General features: G+C 38.8%; 1 protein-coding gene across 2 annotated transcripts in view; it reads left to right on the top strand.

The window, feature by feature from the left end:
- The window catches only part of CACNA2D1 (calcium voltage-gated channel auxiliary subunit alpha2delta 1), a 1,913,432-nt gene that overhangs the window by 1,611,502 nt on the left and 284,988 nt on the right, over positions 1-16,942 (top strand). For both annotated transcript variants that reach the window (XM_078674178.1, XM_078674177.1), the window contains 2 exons: positions 11,602-11,663; positions 15,032-15,108. In XM_078674178.1, the coding sequence (XP_078530304.1) occupies positions 11,602-11,663; positions 15,032-15,108 (139 nt within the window). The remainder of the gene's footprint in view (positions 1-11,601; positions 11,664-15,031; positions 15,109-16,942) is intronic.

The raw sequence follows: 16,942 nt of genomic DNA, 5'->3' as shown, positions 1-16,942 counted from the left end.
GAGTTTTGTCACAATACCTGATTTAATTTTGATGTTCCCCATCCTACTTGAGAGATTCATTAGTCATTTAGTAATAGTGGTTGCTGTGTCTTAACAAACTAACATAAAGTTACAAAAGCTACACATTTGTTTTCCTTTCTTCTACACTTCTACCTTTCCTCCAATCCTTTAATCCTTCATTCCTTTCAACTTTCTAGCTTATCCTTCTTGTTTTGACCAATTTTCTCTTTCAATCATCACATTGTGTTTCTTATCACCCTTCCTTCCTTTCTTCCTTTGTTTCTTTATTATATCCTTTTTGTTCTTGATTTCTTTTTATTTCGCTCTCTTTTCCCCTCCATTCTTTCTCCCTTTCAATATTCTTCTCCTTATTTCATTTCTTCTGTTTTGAAGATGTCCTCTTCCATCTACTTCTGACAGCACAGACATATTTTTAAATGTTTCTGGCTTAAAGTTGCATTGCAATGCATTTTGATGAACAACTTCCCTATACTATGTTTTATCCCCAATTGCCTTTAAAGATATGATTTTTTTTTTATTAAACTGCATCAAATGAAAAGATAGTTGATGCAGCTGTCATATCAAAGCAGCTACTTTTTCCAATTAAGTTGGGTTGAACAAAATGAGTGACAATTTAAATTCTTAGTGCAAATCCATCTATATACTTGTTATTTTCATTGTGGAGAAATAGGAAATTTACATTGTAAGTTATACTTCACTGGTGTGGAAAATGCTCAAAGGGAATGCAGCATATGTTTTAGCAATAGCATGGATAAATCAGGTGATACTTCCTAAATGATACTTCTGCTTTGCTTTTTATGTGTTACTAATTATCGCATCAAAGTCTACGGAGAGATACAAAAATGTCCCTTCTTCCTGCTAAGTTAATTAAGCAAATTATTGATTTCTATAAATGTTAAAGGGCAATGTTTACTAATTATTGAATAACATCAGTCAATAGGATATGGTTCTCATGTGAAATCAACAGGTAGTAGGGGACAGATTTATGCAAGTTCATCAATACTAATCAACTCCTAAAGACCTGCCAAAAAACACATCTTTATCAATATAAGTAACGTTTCATGAAAGTCACGAAGCTCAAATACCATAGGATAATAGTTAATTTTCTTCTAGTAGATATAGAATCAAATGATGATGTGGCTTCAGAATTTATTTTCCATTTTATGTATGTTATATATGAAATAATGAGTATGTGCTGATGAATGTTTTGATTTATAATGATTTTATTTGGTGTTCTTGAGCACTGATTTTAAATACTAAGAGTTTTAAATATAGTTTCAACACTTTTAAAAATGACAACATTGTTAGTAACACATATGGAAGTGTTAACTAAGATTTATAAAAATATAATTGTTCTGTAAACATTGAAATCCATTTAAATTATTTAAATTATTTGTAAGTATTTTAAGAGAGGAGGATGCTACATAATAACTTCTAAGCATGTTTTGTTTATAAAAGCAAGTTTGAAGTGGTGAGAATTTGACTTGTTCTGATGTTTGAAAACTTCTTTGTTTTATATTATTTTAAAACATTGAATAACAATTCAAATAGAAATATGAAATTATAAGAATAATAATAGACATTTCTAGTGCCAATAGCATATTTTTAATTTTGCAATTAGTTATTTATTTTATTTTAGAAACTAAACTGTTGTATGTGAAAAAGTGTAACATGTTTTATGAATTCAGAATCAGAGTTAAATTGTTTCATTTTTGACCATTCAAAACTGTTCTTTTTAAAGATGAAAGCTGTTAAGTACTCAATATATTTTATTTGTTTGTTCTCATACCAATTAGGCAATACAAACCACATATCTAAAAACAAAAAAGTTATAAAAACTGGAAGAAATAATTTCTGACAATTCTTTAAGTCAGCAATAATAAAAACGAATATATGCATACAACTGGAACCCTCCTAATCTAAGGATATTGGCCAGGGGAACAATAAAAGGTTTTGCACACATGTACACATTTATATGGGTATAAATGCAATGAAAATACCCATAAAACATGCTAAAATGGATACAAAATCAAGCTCTGACCCCGATTAGGATATTCAACAGCTATAGCAGCACAGCGCACCTAATCCCCAAACATGTAAAAACCACATAAGTACCATACAGGTCAATGACAGCAGCAGAAAGAACAGTTACTTGACAAAGCATTATACAATATGATGAGCTGAACAAAAAAAATGAGATAAACTTCATGTTTAAAACTTTAAGAAGAGAATTCATATAGGGTAGAATTACCAGCAGCCTTCAAATGTTGATACACCAACCAAGAAGTGCAACACTACGATAAAAAAGTGCAAACTGTTTACAATAAAAAGGAGCAATAAAAGGAGACTAAAACTGGCTATGCCCTCCTAATCAATGCTGTTGTGCAAATAGCAAGTGACATTATTACAAAAAGGTGCGAAGAATCTTATCAGCTACGGTGGACAGACATTTTACCAAAGGACAACAGACCGCCATATTATTACAGTGCCAAATTCTATTTATTAAGTCGCTAATGAGGTGGACCTGCAGCTTTCTAAAAACAGGCAATAGGAGGCCTTGTCTTATGTTTATAAAAGAGGCACAAAAAAATAAGATCCAAAAATGATAAAACATGGAGATTACAAAAAGGGCAAAAGTTCCTGTCCCTCCCCCTCAAGTTGGGCCCAACCCATTTGATAAAGTGAGGAACCCGGCCCAACCTAACCTTCAGAGCCCATATCTTCACAGATCTACTCTTCATGCCCCTCAAATAAGGTTAAATGAAACCACAAAAATCAACTTCCACTAGGTGCATAAACCGTCTCTCTTTCTTACATCAATTGAATCACTATTGAGTGAGTGCTCTTCAATTAAGCGTTTAAATACCTGTTTCTGTTGAAACACCAACATGTCTGAGGGAGAATACCAGGTAGACAGATTAAGGGATGCTTCCACAGCCTGCCGGTTATTTATCCATTGATTCCTGAGGTTCCCAGGCAGGTGTAGTAGTAGAAGATACCTCAAAGAGCCTTCATTCCAATTTCAACCAGCCTGCCCAATAATTGAGCAACCCCTGCCTATATTTGAAAAGAATGTTGGTGAGGCCCAAATCTACTTTCAGCGCACTGCTCACTGACTCTGTGGGTTGTTTTAATGATTTGGAAGCGCTTGCCATTTTATTGTAACAGCACCTCACAGCTGTGAGAGAGACTATTTTCACATCATACCCCTCTCTCATCACTTTTACTAACTTATGTCCCAAAGCCAAATCTAATCTCTGGGGTGAGGCAGAAATGGCCATAGGGCTTGATTCCTGTGACAAGACATGACTCCAGAAATCGAGGCTATTGCTAAATAACACATCAAGGTAACTGTATTCCTAAGCACCTCCGTTTGGACAAAACTGAGCCACCATCTGAACCTCGAAGAGAGCCTCATACCTTTTGAAAAAACGCTACCTTTGTTTTAGCCGTATTAAACTTTAGATCATTCCCAGTACAATAAAAAGAAAAGGTATCCAATTGCAGCAGCAACCTACCGGCACAAGATCTAATAGCACCGTGTCATTCACATAAAACAACACAACTATGGTTATCATCCCCAACTTAGGAGGGTAGGCCCTGACATGCCTTAAACCCTCCAAGGTTTCTGCTATATAGATTGATAACAGGAGTGGGGCCACAATGCACCCCTGTCTCAAGCCATTGGGTTTTCTAACCTTTTGGACAGTGCCCCATCTCCCGCCAGTTCCACTCTAGTCCAGGATCCCTCGTGCAATTAGACTATCAGCTTTAAGAGTCCCGGGGGGCAGTTCCACCTGGCTATATTATCCCATAAAATGTCTCTGCTTGTGGTGTCAAAAGCTGTAGACAAATCGATTTAAGCCATATACAGGGGCTGGTTCCATGAGAGGGCATAATCCTCTGCCAGCAGCTTTAAAATGACGGAGCCGCCCGTAATTGAGTACCCTTTCCGAAAACCCATTTGGATCAGGGGTGACATTCTAGCTACACTAACCCAATCTTCCAAAATGCCTAACAGATGCCTTGCAAAAACTTTGCTTGTAATATACAGCAGGGTAATCATATGATAATTGGATGGCTGTTCCCCGTCACTCTTTTTAAGCAAGGGTACCCTTATACTCCCTTTTCAAGTTTCAATCAAATTTTGTCTCAAGGTTATTTCACCAAACAGAGGAGCCAAGGTCTTTGCCCAGAGTAGAGGATTGAGTTTAATAATATCAGTGGGATACTGTCTGGCCATTGTGCCCTAGATCTTTTCAGACCTTTGATCACCAGTTCAATATCACAAACAGTAAGAATTGGGATACTCTCAACTGTCCCCTTAGCCTGTGGGTTTGCCTGTAGCATACCAGGGGCTACCCGCTCACCTGTTTTAATATGTCTGACAAGCCCCAGTACACAGTTAGAGAGTAGCCAAAAGCCCTTAAGGATGCTAGTATGCAGGAAAGAGATTGCCTTAGTCCGGAGTCTCTCTTTTTTCCCCTCCACATAATTTGTCACATTCCTACCTAAATGCTATCTTATATTGTTTGTTCAGGCTCTCCCTATGCTCCCCACCTACTCTAAATGCCTCCCTTATGATCTTATTTAGCAGAACTTGGTCTGTGACTTTTAGAGCTAAAAAAATCCTTTCAGACCCTGCTCCTTACAAGGCCTACAGCCGCCCAATCCCTTATGCAGGAAATAAGGTTTTTGAAAGCCTTTACTGTATGGTTTAAAGGTGCGTTGGTCCAGGCACTTGTCACCTCTTGCTTGGACTACGAAAATTTTCTTTGTTTAGGTGGAAGTCAGGAGATACTGAAGAAACTCCAGGTGGTCCAGAATTCCGCAGCCCACCTCCTATGCCACATCCCAAGGAAAACATCCATCTCTCCCTTCCTTCGCGACCTACATTGACTCCGCATTGACAGCCGGATCAAATTTAGGACCCTGTGTTTTGTCTTCAAAGTCAAACAAGGGACCGCTCCATCCTATCTTCAGGAGCTTATCCATCCTTATGTCCCTTTCCGGTCCCTACGCTCATCCACTCAAGGTAATTATGTAACTCCCAGTTGCAGACTTACCAGAATGGGCGGCCGCTCCTTTTCATTTCTTGGTCCCAGACTATGGAATTCCCTCCCCAGTTCCATGAAACAGGAATCTATCTTAAGTTTCGGTGGGATCTTAAGACATGGCTTTTCTCTCAGTGATTAGCTTGTCATTTACTCAGTCTACAGCAGTGGACATGCCTGCGCTGGGGAACTCTCTCTAGGGTAGCTGCGCGCATTACAAATTTAATTATTAATAATAATAATAATAATAATAATAATAATAATAATAAGTTGCTCCATGAGTAACCCCCAAAGACCATCTATAACATGCCATTTTAATTTGACTGACCACACAACTCTGCTCACCTTTTTACAATGCATGGGCCAGCTGTTAGGCCACCTCTCTCCTGTCTTGGTCCCCTTAAATGTGTGATGACAAGAGGTTTATGGTCATACCCCTAAGGTCACCTCAGAAAGATCCTTCACATCCCAAAATGCTCAGAGGATATTATGACATAATCAGTCAGGAATGTTACCCTCTCATTGTCAAAGCTGAGCCGAATGATCTCCAGGACACCTAATGTTTATTATAGATACACTGCAGCTATTAAGTAGGGTCTTAAGTGCCTGTCCGACCGATCCCCTCCCTGACTCCCCAAGACCTGACAGGCAATATTCAATGCCATATCTTAATCCCAATGAAAAAAGTCCCTTGTCTGCCTAGGAGGGTTTATTTTTATTAAAATCGCCCATCACAATGATGGGCACTCAAACAATATGAGTTTGGGTGTGACCTAACAGCAGTAACCAATTCCCGGGAAATGAACATGTTTAAAAAAATTCAGGGAGAAATATGTTTTAATGAGAATCATGTTGAAGATCCTGTATAATCCCCTCTACTCCGATCAGGGCATTCCTTCTTCTCCCCCTCCCTGTCGCAACAGATTACAGCCCAGATATGGATACAACTTGAAAGCTGTGAGAATTTGTGGAAAGGACAGACACCACAACATCATGCATAGCAGAAAACAAAATGGCAAGGCCCCCGTCATGTCTCCCAAAATGCTTTTAAACTGAAGACAACATAACCAGGCAACCCCGGTCCTCTGATTCCCAGGTTTCTTGAATGGCTGCTTTCACCACTTAATTGACCTTAATGACCTGCAAGAGTGACACCAAGTTCCTTTTTCATGCCAGCTCAGTTTCAAGACAAAAGTTGATTCCGATGTCATCAGGGTCTCTGAAAAAGGGGTTTTGAGAACTCCTTTTGTGTATTGATGGTCCCCGACATAGTCCTGCTTTTCAGATCCCTCAACCCGGTTAGTGAAAATTTGGCTGCTCACCTCCATTTTCACAATTAAGATCTTCTCTAGGCCAGTTCCCTCCTGGTCTCCCATAATCAGGGGAGGGGGAAAATTAATGAAAGAGGGGGGGTGAGGATCCCACCCAAACCCCTGCCTCTTGGTGGCCATTAACTAAGATGGCAGGATAGCCTGCAGTGGGGAAGGAGAAGCATAAATATCAAAGCCTGCCTGCATGAGCTCATCTGAGAATTTCAAAACTTCTTCTGCCACCACACTGGAGTAAAGCGTACCCCTACATAAGGCCAGGCCACAGATGACTTGCAGGGTTTTGGCTGTACAACCAAGGAGATGTCCTTCATGGACATTTTTGCCAGCTGAGGGATCGAGTACAGCAGAGATAAATTGCAGGATCTATTTAGCCATCCTTCTGACTCCGATCCAGCAAAAATTACGACAAATTAGAGCACCCAGATGACATAATCAGTAGAATTGATATTAATCCCCATCAAATGTTCTTCTCCAGACTTTCTCCCCCCCCCAACTATACCAAAGTGAGCCTCCTCCACATTGGAAGCCACTGGTATATCATGATCAGTCTGAGCAGGTCTCAGCACCACCCTAATATGTGACCTCACTTGCTCGACTGGTTTTGAGGCAGCACAAGGGGGTGCTGGGCCCTGGGGAGTAGTGGTGGATTCAAGCGACACCACTGAATCAGATGATATACCCACATCTTGAAATTTCATATTTCTTGTTCTTTTTGTAGATTTTCCTTTTTGCCTTCTTTTTGTTACTCTTTTGTTTAGTATTACTTAATCAACTTCCATGCTGCATGCCAGACTCCTGGCTTGTGGCTTCCTGGATAGGTCTTGTACCTTTTTTATACATTTGAACATCTTCTCAGGGTTCTCCTGGGGCCAGAACAGGTCTATTGGGGACAGCATCAATATTAATGCCTCCATGGGCAGAAAGCCCTCCTCAATGTTAATGTCCCCATGGGCAGAAAGCACTTCTTCCAAAAACAGGGCTTCTAAAAAATGTAGGACCAAGGTTTGTCACAATGTTTTCTTCTCTGAGAAGCTTTCGTCGAGTAAGGTATTTATGAGGTAGATGCAGTTAATTGTTTCTCCCAGATACGCTACATATCTTAGTCTCTTTAACTTAGTTCATACAGCCTGTCCACAGGACTCCTGTTGCTGTAATTAGGTGTACTAGTGTTAGCCCAGCAGTTTGGAATGATCCAGTTCCTAGAGAAACATGAAAGGAAGCATATTCTACATCCCAAGTGCATCTTCATCTGTTCTTGTTAAGCAACTCTCTCTTTACTTAGTGGGGTCCAACACAAACCTGGAAAGACAGAAAGGAGAAATAAGTATATTGTTTACTATTCCAAGAGCATATTTTCACCTAACTGTAGATTCTGACATACAAAGGGCTGTACTAGGAACTACTTCCAGTCATCCCCCATTCTTCTCATTTCTGGGCTAGCATAATTCTGCCTCTTACCCTGAACCTTTAAAAAAGTATTGGGGCTGGGGGGTTAACCTCTATTAGGGAGTCACCCAATATGATTGGCCGGTCAAGCCGGTCTAATTTTCCACCTCTCTGGAGGTTGGACAAAGTTCCTTAAGAAGGCGGAGGGTCCCGGTCATAGTGGAGGACCCTTTAAGGCGGTCGAGACGCACTGATCGCACCTAGCCTCCTCCGACTTCCTGCTACTTAGGTATCCCCTCTCTTGCATTCATCCTTATGCCATCGTCAGATCAAAATGATCTCCGAAAAAGAGCCCCCAGGCCCATCAGGCATTGCATCGACGGCCTGACGAGGAGCGCCCTATGATGAAGCATGACACCCTAACAGGTATGTGAGGGCATCATGATCTGAAATTCAGATCTTCCAACGGCAGGGCTATTAGCCAAGAAGGTCCACTGTTAGACCCCTGATCTGGCTAAGAAGAAACTAACCTTTTCTTGTGTTAATAGTATAACGTCATGTCTGTGGGTGCAGTGGGATAAGGAAAGAGATGACTATACAATAAAACCTCATAAACACAAGGAAGGATGAGGTTGAGCTAGTGATCCTTGATCTGAGCGAGTGCCTTGAGGAGGATGAGGAGTCGAGCTGTGGGGCAGCTTGGTTTGCCTCCCAATGAGGACTCCAAGAGTTGCAATGCACATTGATATAGCCCATGAGGCTAGGAAGTTAGACAACATACAGAGAATTGTTCTGAAAGCGCTTGGAGGGTCATACAAGATTAGAGCTTTGAAGAGCTTTAGGGTGAGTATTGCAGCATTTGAAATCGGGTGGTGAGTTGGGATTCATAATAGTATAATCACTTCAATTTCACTTCCTGGCATTGAGAGCCTGTTTAGGAGATGTGGCAGCCTAGTATGTTTTGGAGAACAAATGTAAACAAATTATTATTTCTGTTTTCATGCAATTTGAAGGCAATCCAAATACTGTTGTTCCTGTTTTAAAATAGTCATACAACTGTTTTAAGCTAGGGAGATACCATACTGAATGTAGTCCAGGTTTTAATGTTGTTAAACAGTACTACAACGGACAGCATTAGCAAATCAGATCACAGCTGTGCGAAGGAGATTAGCAATTACAAATAAACTGGAATATATCCAGCATAAGGCAATCAAACATACCTCATAAAACTAAAGGCTTATTTCAAAAAGTTGCAAGTAGTATTTGTAATATCAATATATCTTTTATGGATTTTACCATGTTTGGTTAAATTGTTCTAAGTGTTATGGCAGATGTTTTAACACACTTGTATGGTCCCTCAATATTTTACATGTTTGAAATAATTAATACAAACACGTTTATTAGTTAAGTTATAAGACGTGTTATTTTAAGTAAAATCTCAACCCTTAAAATTAACATATGCAAAACATTTTTTTGGAGCAATCGACATTTTCAAATCAAAGTGAACATTGACTTTCCATGCATGTGTTAGGTTCAATGCTTGCTCAACAGTGAGTTACATATTGCTAACATTTACGATCTTTGTCTGACTGTATAGATTTCACATTTATTTGGTGTTGTTTACGTATTATATATTCTGTTTATTTTTTATCTTGTTAATTAGTTTCAAATAGGATGTATTTATGCAACACACACACAAAATGCATGGCAACTAACTGTCCGACATAGTAAACCAAACATAATAGTGTTCATTGTTAGATCTGACTTGACAGCGCAGTTGTCGCAAACCCTATTTATACCACATCTTTTATAATATGCAGTTTGGACTTTGGTTCCATCCCGAAGGAGCATGTCTCTCTTAGTTCACGCAACTAGCTGTTTGGTGAACCATCCAACTCCTATAGGGTACCAGCACTGCAATACATAAGTGGTTACTTTTCATCTTAAAAGTATTCTGAATTGCCTCACTTTCTATTCTTTTTTCTCAGAGATGAACTACATACATAAAGCAATATAATTAATTCTAGGCAAAATTAATTTTATGCAGGGTTTTAGGCTGCTTGTGGCATTTTTTACGTTTTAGTCATAGCTAAGATTGCAAGCCAAAACTATTGGCTTTAGGCATTATCAATATACTCTGAAATATGTCAGGTTGTACAAATAAATTGTTTGTGTTAATCGATGACTTTTCTGTTAAATCCTTATTTTTTTGTTTCAAATTCAGGCAATTTAATCTTGTTTTCTTTATAGGTGTGACAAGATTTGCCACAACACCTTTCTGTTCAGTCTGTGAGGTTTGAAAACAGTAAATGGATCCTCACACTAGGGGCACTGCCCTCACTACCACCTTAGTCTAATAGTGTGAGGCATTATTGAGTCATGCTTTCCATATAAATGATATTACACATTCACGTATATGATATGAAATCTGGCCTTTTCTTCTGTGAAAGCTGTATATAGTAGTACTCAATTAGTTCAACAGTCACTTTTCACCTCACCGCAGTAAATTCCTATATTGAATCTGATCATACTCATGAAACACTTGCTGGTCCTACAAAATATTTGTGCCCATTTCTTACTAGAGTGCTGTGACAACAAACACAACTTGGGTGGCATGGTGACCAAAAAAACAATGGATTTAACCTAGATATCTTGAATGGGATTGAATCAAGGATATATTCAGCATTCCATCCATCATTTGTTTGTGTAGCACATTCTGCCCTAAGTGGTGTGGATATGCCCAGACATGGGTCCCTTGCTCACCATGCCACTGGATTCAAGCTAGCCTGTTGATGAGGGGTAATACATTGAACCCGGTCCCAGGATGCTTCTTTCCAGTCCAGGGAGGACCTTGATTGGCAGTTCAGGCTGGACTGTTCCCAGGAGGAGCAGGGTCAATACAAATTTGCACATGGCTTGATCTAAACTGGGGTGGCATGGTGAAAAAAAGAACAATGGATTCAACCCAGATCTCTTGACTGGGGGTCATCCATCATTTGTTTGCATAGCACATTTCTTACTAAAGGCAGCAAGTGAATTAATTCAAACCCATGCTGCAAGCATCACACATGTGTTCCATGCATGCCATGGTCCAAGTCAACACCTGCTATTATCTATACAAGGTGAAATTTATTTCCTATTTCTCAGACATCTTCTTGCTGTCTACAAGGTGAGCTTTAGTTCTTTTTACCCAAATATATTCCTGCTGCTCCCAAAGCATATCATCACAAATTAGACAAAGCACAACAGCCACATCTACTATACATATAATCTTATTTCTCAAAGCACATGATATAACCGATTAAATACATGAATTATCATATGAGAGTGCAGCAAATTTTTGGGTGAAAGAACCTGTAGATTTAAATAAATAGTGAAATATAGTTTTAGAACTTCATTTCTACCCAAAGCACAAAATAAATATAGATAAATACAGATAAAATGGCCAAAAAATGAATATGGATAAATACAGACAGAAATGTTAAAAAAGATAAATACCATAAACCCGGGAGCCCTAATCATAATTAATTTTACTGGCAATAGACGTCACATTCTCAAGGCTAAGTTTGTAGCACAGTTTGTATTTTGTTCATTTAATCCCCAGAAATTTAGAACAAAGATATATATATTTTTTAAACAGTATTTCCCGTGTGTTTTCAGCATGATTTTCTCTTTCTGTTCTGAAGCATTGTGACTTGGAGAGAGTGTTTCTATCTGGCAATGTCAAAAGTATTTCGATAACGAGAACCAAACAGATGCGAAGCCATTCCATTCACATGCTTAACTTGTTTTTTGATGTTGCTTTTCAGAGATACATCGACAAAGGGATGAGGACCTATACATGGACACCTGTGAACGGAACCGATTATGGGTAGATTGACTTCCAGAATATTACCAGGCAGCATAAGTCAATAATACACTTGTGAATGCGGCCATGTTGAATTTTACAATGACCAAAATGTCTCAATGTATTTGCAGGCCATCCAACTGTGTAATAGATTATCCATGAGGACATTGACATTGCTACGATTGCTGCTATGTTTTAATAGCAATAGTAAATAATAATGCATTTGGGAACAACCAGACAATATTTTTCATTATCATGCAATTCTTTTATTTGATTCCTCAGAATATTAATATGATGCTCCACGTACAATTCTTCATTTTTTTTATATAACTATTTATTTTAAAGTACATTATGGCTTTAGAGAGCTGAGAGGGAGAATGGAACAGTGCTTAGTTCCTTTCTAAAAATGGTAGTAATTCAACATGTTCTTTTCACATAAAAACACACTTTCAGGAGGTATCTGGGAGTGTTCATTTGGAAGAGATGTTCACTTGCATGAATTCAGAACATTTCCAGGTAAATAAAAAATTGATACATAAATAAGCTTGAGCCAACACTTCTTAATCTTTAAGAATTCTTTTTTTGATGGTTACTTCTATCACGTTTTGACTCCTCTGTGCCATTAAAAAAAGCGTCAGCAATTTGAAATTAGTCTGGAATTCATCATAGAAAGAGCAGTCTACATAACCTCCAAAGCTGAATTCCATTTACATAAGAACAGTAGATATTCTAGAACGTTCCAGCCTCATCTTTTAGTTTCCGCTTGTGTTCCTAGATACATCAGGCATGGCACCCAATCCTTTGGGGGAAGACTCAATAGGACAGTACTAAAAATGTTAAATGTTAAGGGAAGCAGTTCCTTCAATCATTTTTCAGTACATCTCTTTTATAACAGAAACCGTGAGCCACATTCTTGTGAAGGTTACTTTAGACCCTATTGGAATCAATTGAAGGTACTGAATCCCTCTCTAGGCAAAGCAAACTCAAACCACTGGGAAACAACAAAATAGAACCCATCGTTTGTTAGCTTGTGTTGTTTAAAGGCTATGTGACCTAACAATTTGGGCTGGACTGCTCATTTAGGTTCGGTTTAGACTGCATGCGTTTATCCCTTTCTCTAGTTTCACATATGGCCTAGGGAGGCATACATGTATAATGAACTTTTGATGGGTCATTGACTCATGCTTTTCCAACCAGTTGTGTCAGAATTAGTACATATTGATGCCAGTCAAGGGTGTAGGGCCTGAGGGGCACCTCTTGCGGGTACGCACACACTCCTGCAAAGCCCAGCAGCTGGGCACATGCAGGTCCAGTTGAAATCATGCAGCTGGGATGAGGTGCAGGGCAGGTCAAGTCTCCAATGCTTGGTATGTCCCTGTAGCTCAGCACAGGAGGCCAGTCAGCTAGCCCTTGGATTCACTCTGGTAGTACTGCTTTCAAGGAACAGTTCCTGTCTTCCTTCTTCAGGCAGCAGGCCAGGCCTATGTACAACAGACAACAGGGTCATACTTCCAGAAGGAGGGCGGCAGAGTAGTCCTTCTTCTGAGTCTTCCTTAGGTCCAAAAGTGATCTGAAGAGCTGTTCTAAGGATCAATATGTAAACCTGGTGCCAGGTTTGAAGTGAGAGAAACTCTAGACTTGTTCTGGAATTTCCTTTCTTCCCCTGCCCAGGTCCTAGGATGTCTGGAGTCAGGAAAAGGCTAGTGTAAAGTTTTTGTGTGTGTGCTGAGGCAGCTCCTTTGAAGTGCAAGTGGGGTAGGTCACAGATCCACCATTCCCATCAGGTCAGGGTGGCCTATACAGCCAGCACTCAGGCCCCCTGTGTGATACTGTCTGGGAGGAAAACACAAAGGCTAGCGGCCAACTACACCTAGCTATGTGACCCAGGAAACAAGTTGCAATCATCAAATGGTTTGGGCAAGAAGACTCCAACTTTGTAAAAGTGTCATTTTCTGAATTGTGATGTAAAATCTGACTTTATCAATAATGAGGTTTTTAAATTACATTGACATTCCCACCTTCTCCCAGTCAAATGCTATCACTTATTACATGCAGTAAGGTAACATGATGTTATCCTATTGGAGAGATAGGCCTTGCAGTATTAATAAACAAATGTAAAAGTTTCTAACTACAAGGACATGTAAAAGCTGAAAGTACGTGTCCAACTTTTTCAATACACTGCACTCTCCCATAAGGGCTGTTTAGAACCTTCCTTAGGGTGTGACATATGTATTCAAAATGAAGTTTAAGGTATGGCAAAAAGGTTATTTTGCCTAGGCTAAAGGGCAGTATAAACTGGGCACAGGCTGCAATAGCAGGCCTGAGACATGTTTAAGAAATTGAGTGACACAATGAGAGCTGCATGCCCACTTGTAGCATTTAATTTACAGACCCTGGGTACATGAAGAATCATTTTATTTGGGATTTACATGTGCCAATTGAGTGTAAGTTAATTTTGCCATGTTTACAGGCGTGAGCACAAACATTCTAGCACTGGTTACCAGTGGTAATGTGTGCAGAGTCCTAAGCCCAACAAAAGGTTATTCAGCCAAACAGGAGGAGAGAAGGCACAGCGTTTGGAGGAAAATCACACCAAGGATGTCAGATTTACCAGGTCTATTTTATTTACTGAGAAACTGTTCCCTGAATCCTTTGGGGTCCTAGTTGGTTTACTGGAGAAGCATTTAACCTGTATGGGCCAGATCAATAGGCAGTCCCTACCACTATATCTGGAGAACAAAGACCTACCCTACATTGTCTAATTAAGAAGTAAGAATCTATTATTTGGTTTGATTTTGATTTATAAGTAGATATGTTTTAGGCAGTGGTGTTACCTCAAAATATTTGTGAAATAGAGCATTCCAGAAGTAAATATTTTATAACGTTGGTCGTTTAAGTAGGGAGAATAAGACATGGACTGGAATTGCCAGAACTGCATATAGAGTCCATTAACTGAAGCTTTCTCTGCCCAACCAAACCTCCCTAGTACATTTCCAGATTTCCAGGTTTAGGCAAACTCCTTGACAAATTTGACATGAAGGGTTATCAGCTGTAGCGCATCCAACTTTATTATAGCTGAATTTTAAACACGAGAATCTGTGTTAAGGATTTCGAAATGTATTTCAATTTAAGCCAGTGTTGGTTTTCTTGCTAGAAATGACTTGTTTCACTTACTTATCTCCTGATTTATTAGTCTGTGCCCCATTCACCAGGTCATTACATTAAATACATTCATACTTTCTCACCAACATGAATAGTCAGTGAAAGGCATAACTTCCTTTTTATTTTTTATGTGAAGCGAATTGTCAATTTATCCGTTCCTCTGTTTTTTTCTCTTTTTCTAAAATGTTAATTTCGAGTTAGGCTAATGATTGTCTTGCTTCCTGTTTCAGCCTCGCCTTGGTATTGCCACAATACAGTTTTTACTACATAAAAGCCAAGCTAGATGAAACCATAACTCAGGCCAGATGTAAGTACTGACAACAACGGCAATAACTGACAACGATCTCTCAACAGTGGTCCCAACCAGCAGTGTTTTGTCTGTTTTCTCAATTGTGCAGTTCTCAACTCAAGGGATTCTGACTTTTCGCCCATGTTTTCATAAGTGTGATTTGTAACTTCAGCAATGATTCGAACCCTCTGAAAACATGGAAGGGTAAGAAATATTCTATATAAATAGAATATGATTCTTGTCTTTTAGGCTTTTGCCAATAACCCTTTTCATGAACATCCGGAATCATTGCTTACCCGTGTCCTTTTTCAATTGTGTCCAGAAGCTCTGACCTTTTTGGCACACAGGCAAGAAATAGACACACTGTATACACACCAGAGAAACATTTCAGATCTGTACTTGACTTGGTTGTGTATAAAACCTGCCAAATGTCTTGGAAAAAACAGAGCAGCCTTATCGAACGCTGGCATTTACATGAATTGTGAAATTGTTTGAAGCTACTAAGAATTAAGATGCATTGCTTGTTGCTGAAGCATCATTCCCATTGCACATAAAAACAAGTGATATTGTACATTCATCGACATATCTGCATCAATTAAAGCTGTTAGAAAGCAAACGAAACAAAAAGAAATGTGATACCTTACTACAGGGCCGCTGGCCAGCTGTCTGTCTTTTGGTTACGTTAACTTCCAGGTAATAATGATGGCTGAGTACAGGACAAGCAAGAGACCTGTAAATGTTATATATGAACTAACATACCGCCTGCTGTACATTATAACGATATTGAAAGCCACAGAGGAAGGAGTTTTGTGACCATACAGAAGAATGAGGTCGGAAACTGAGCTCCTTTTATATGACCAGGGAACTCCAAGGTGACATACAATGTCCTTCAAATGTACAGTAGAGAGTATTTTATGGTAACATAACCCTTCCTACAAACCACTTAAATCATGTATTTCTCTTTCAATGTGAACAAGGTAGTATGGTTGCAGACATGAAGAATTAAAGTGGATTCTAATGTAAAATTAAGCACATCAAAAGTAGCTGGTAATTTGTAGCAAAAGCATATTAGTATTGTATTTTTAGAGCAACAAAAAAGTCACTTGTCTGCTCTTCTGTGTTTGTTTTAGAAAAACAAACCATATGAATGGAAAGCAAGATTCTGTTGTCATGCTTTTAAATTGCTCCATCACCTTCCTTTCACTTTGGCTGCTGGCTCTGGAAGGAGGCATTGTGGTATTAAAAATCAACTTTAATATGTTATGACAGTTGAGCATCTACCTCATTTCATTACTACAAGCAACTATAGATAGCAGATGCCATCGGTAATTAGGAAATTAGAGATTTTATACAGGGATCATAGTTATATAATTAGAATGTAACATGTTCTAATTATTTCTAATGTTCCCCTTATGGAACATTCATTGGCATCGCTTTTAAAGATATAGATACAGTTATATGATTTTACAGCAAACCTGAAGTCCTACAAAATTATTTTAATTGAAGCACCATAGTTTGTAACTTTCATAATACAACCCAAATACACTTTTACTCAACATTTCTATGTCCAGTTAGTTCCAACTTGGTTGTTTGTGCTTTGTTTAGTCTTAAACGTTAAATCATACAAGAGAAGAGAAAAGAATTGTCTTGTTCTGTAAGTTTCAAATGGATAGTGATGACCTCTCTCTACCAAGTTCATTGTATACAACTATCTGCAATCGCACAACTCATACAAATTAATTAGCTTTTGTGAACTCTGATTTCAGGTCATAAGTACATTTTGTAAATCTCCATATTAGGTGCATATTACAAGAACATAACCTCTCCATCCAAAATGAAGTTAATGTGTAAC

The sequence above is a fragment of the Lissotriton helveticus genome, chromosome 1_1 (genome assembly GCF_964261635.1).
Source record: "Lissotriton helveticus chromosome 1_1, aLisHel1.1, whole genome shotgun sequence".
NCBI classification, from domain to species: Eukaryota; Metazoa; Chordata; class Amphibia; order Caudata; family Salamandridae; genus Lissotriton; species Lissotriton helveticus.
This window is presented reverse-complemented; position numbering and strand designations above follow the sequence as displayed.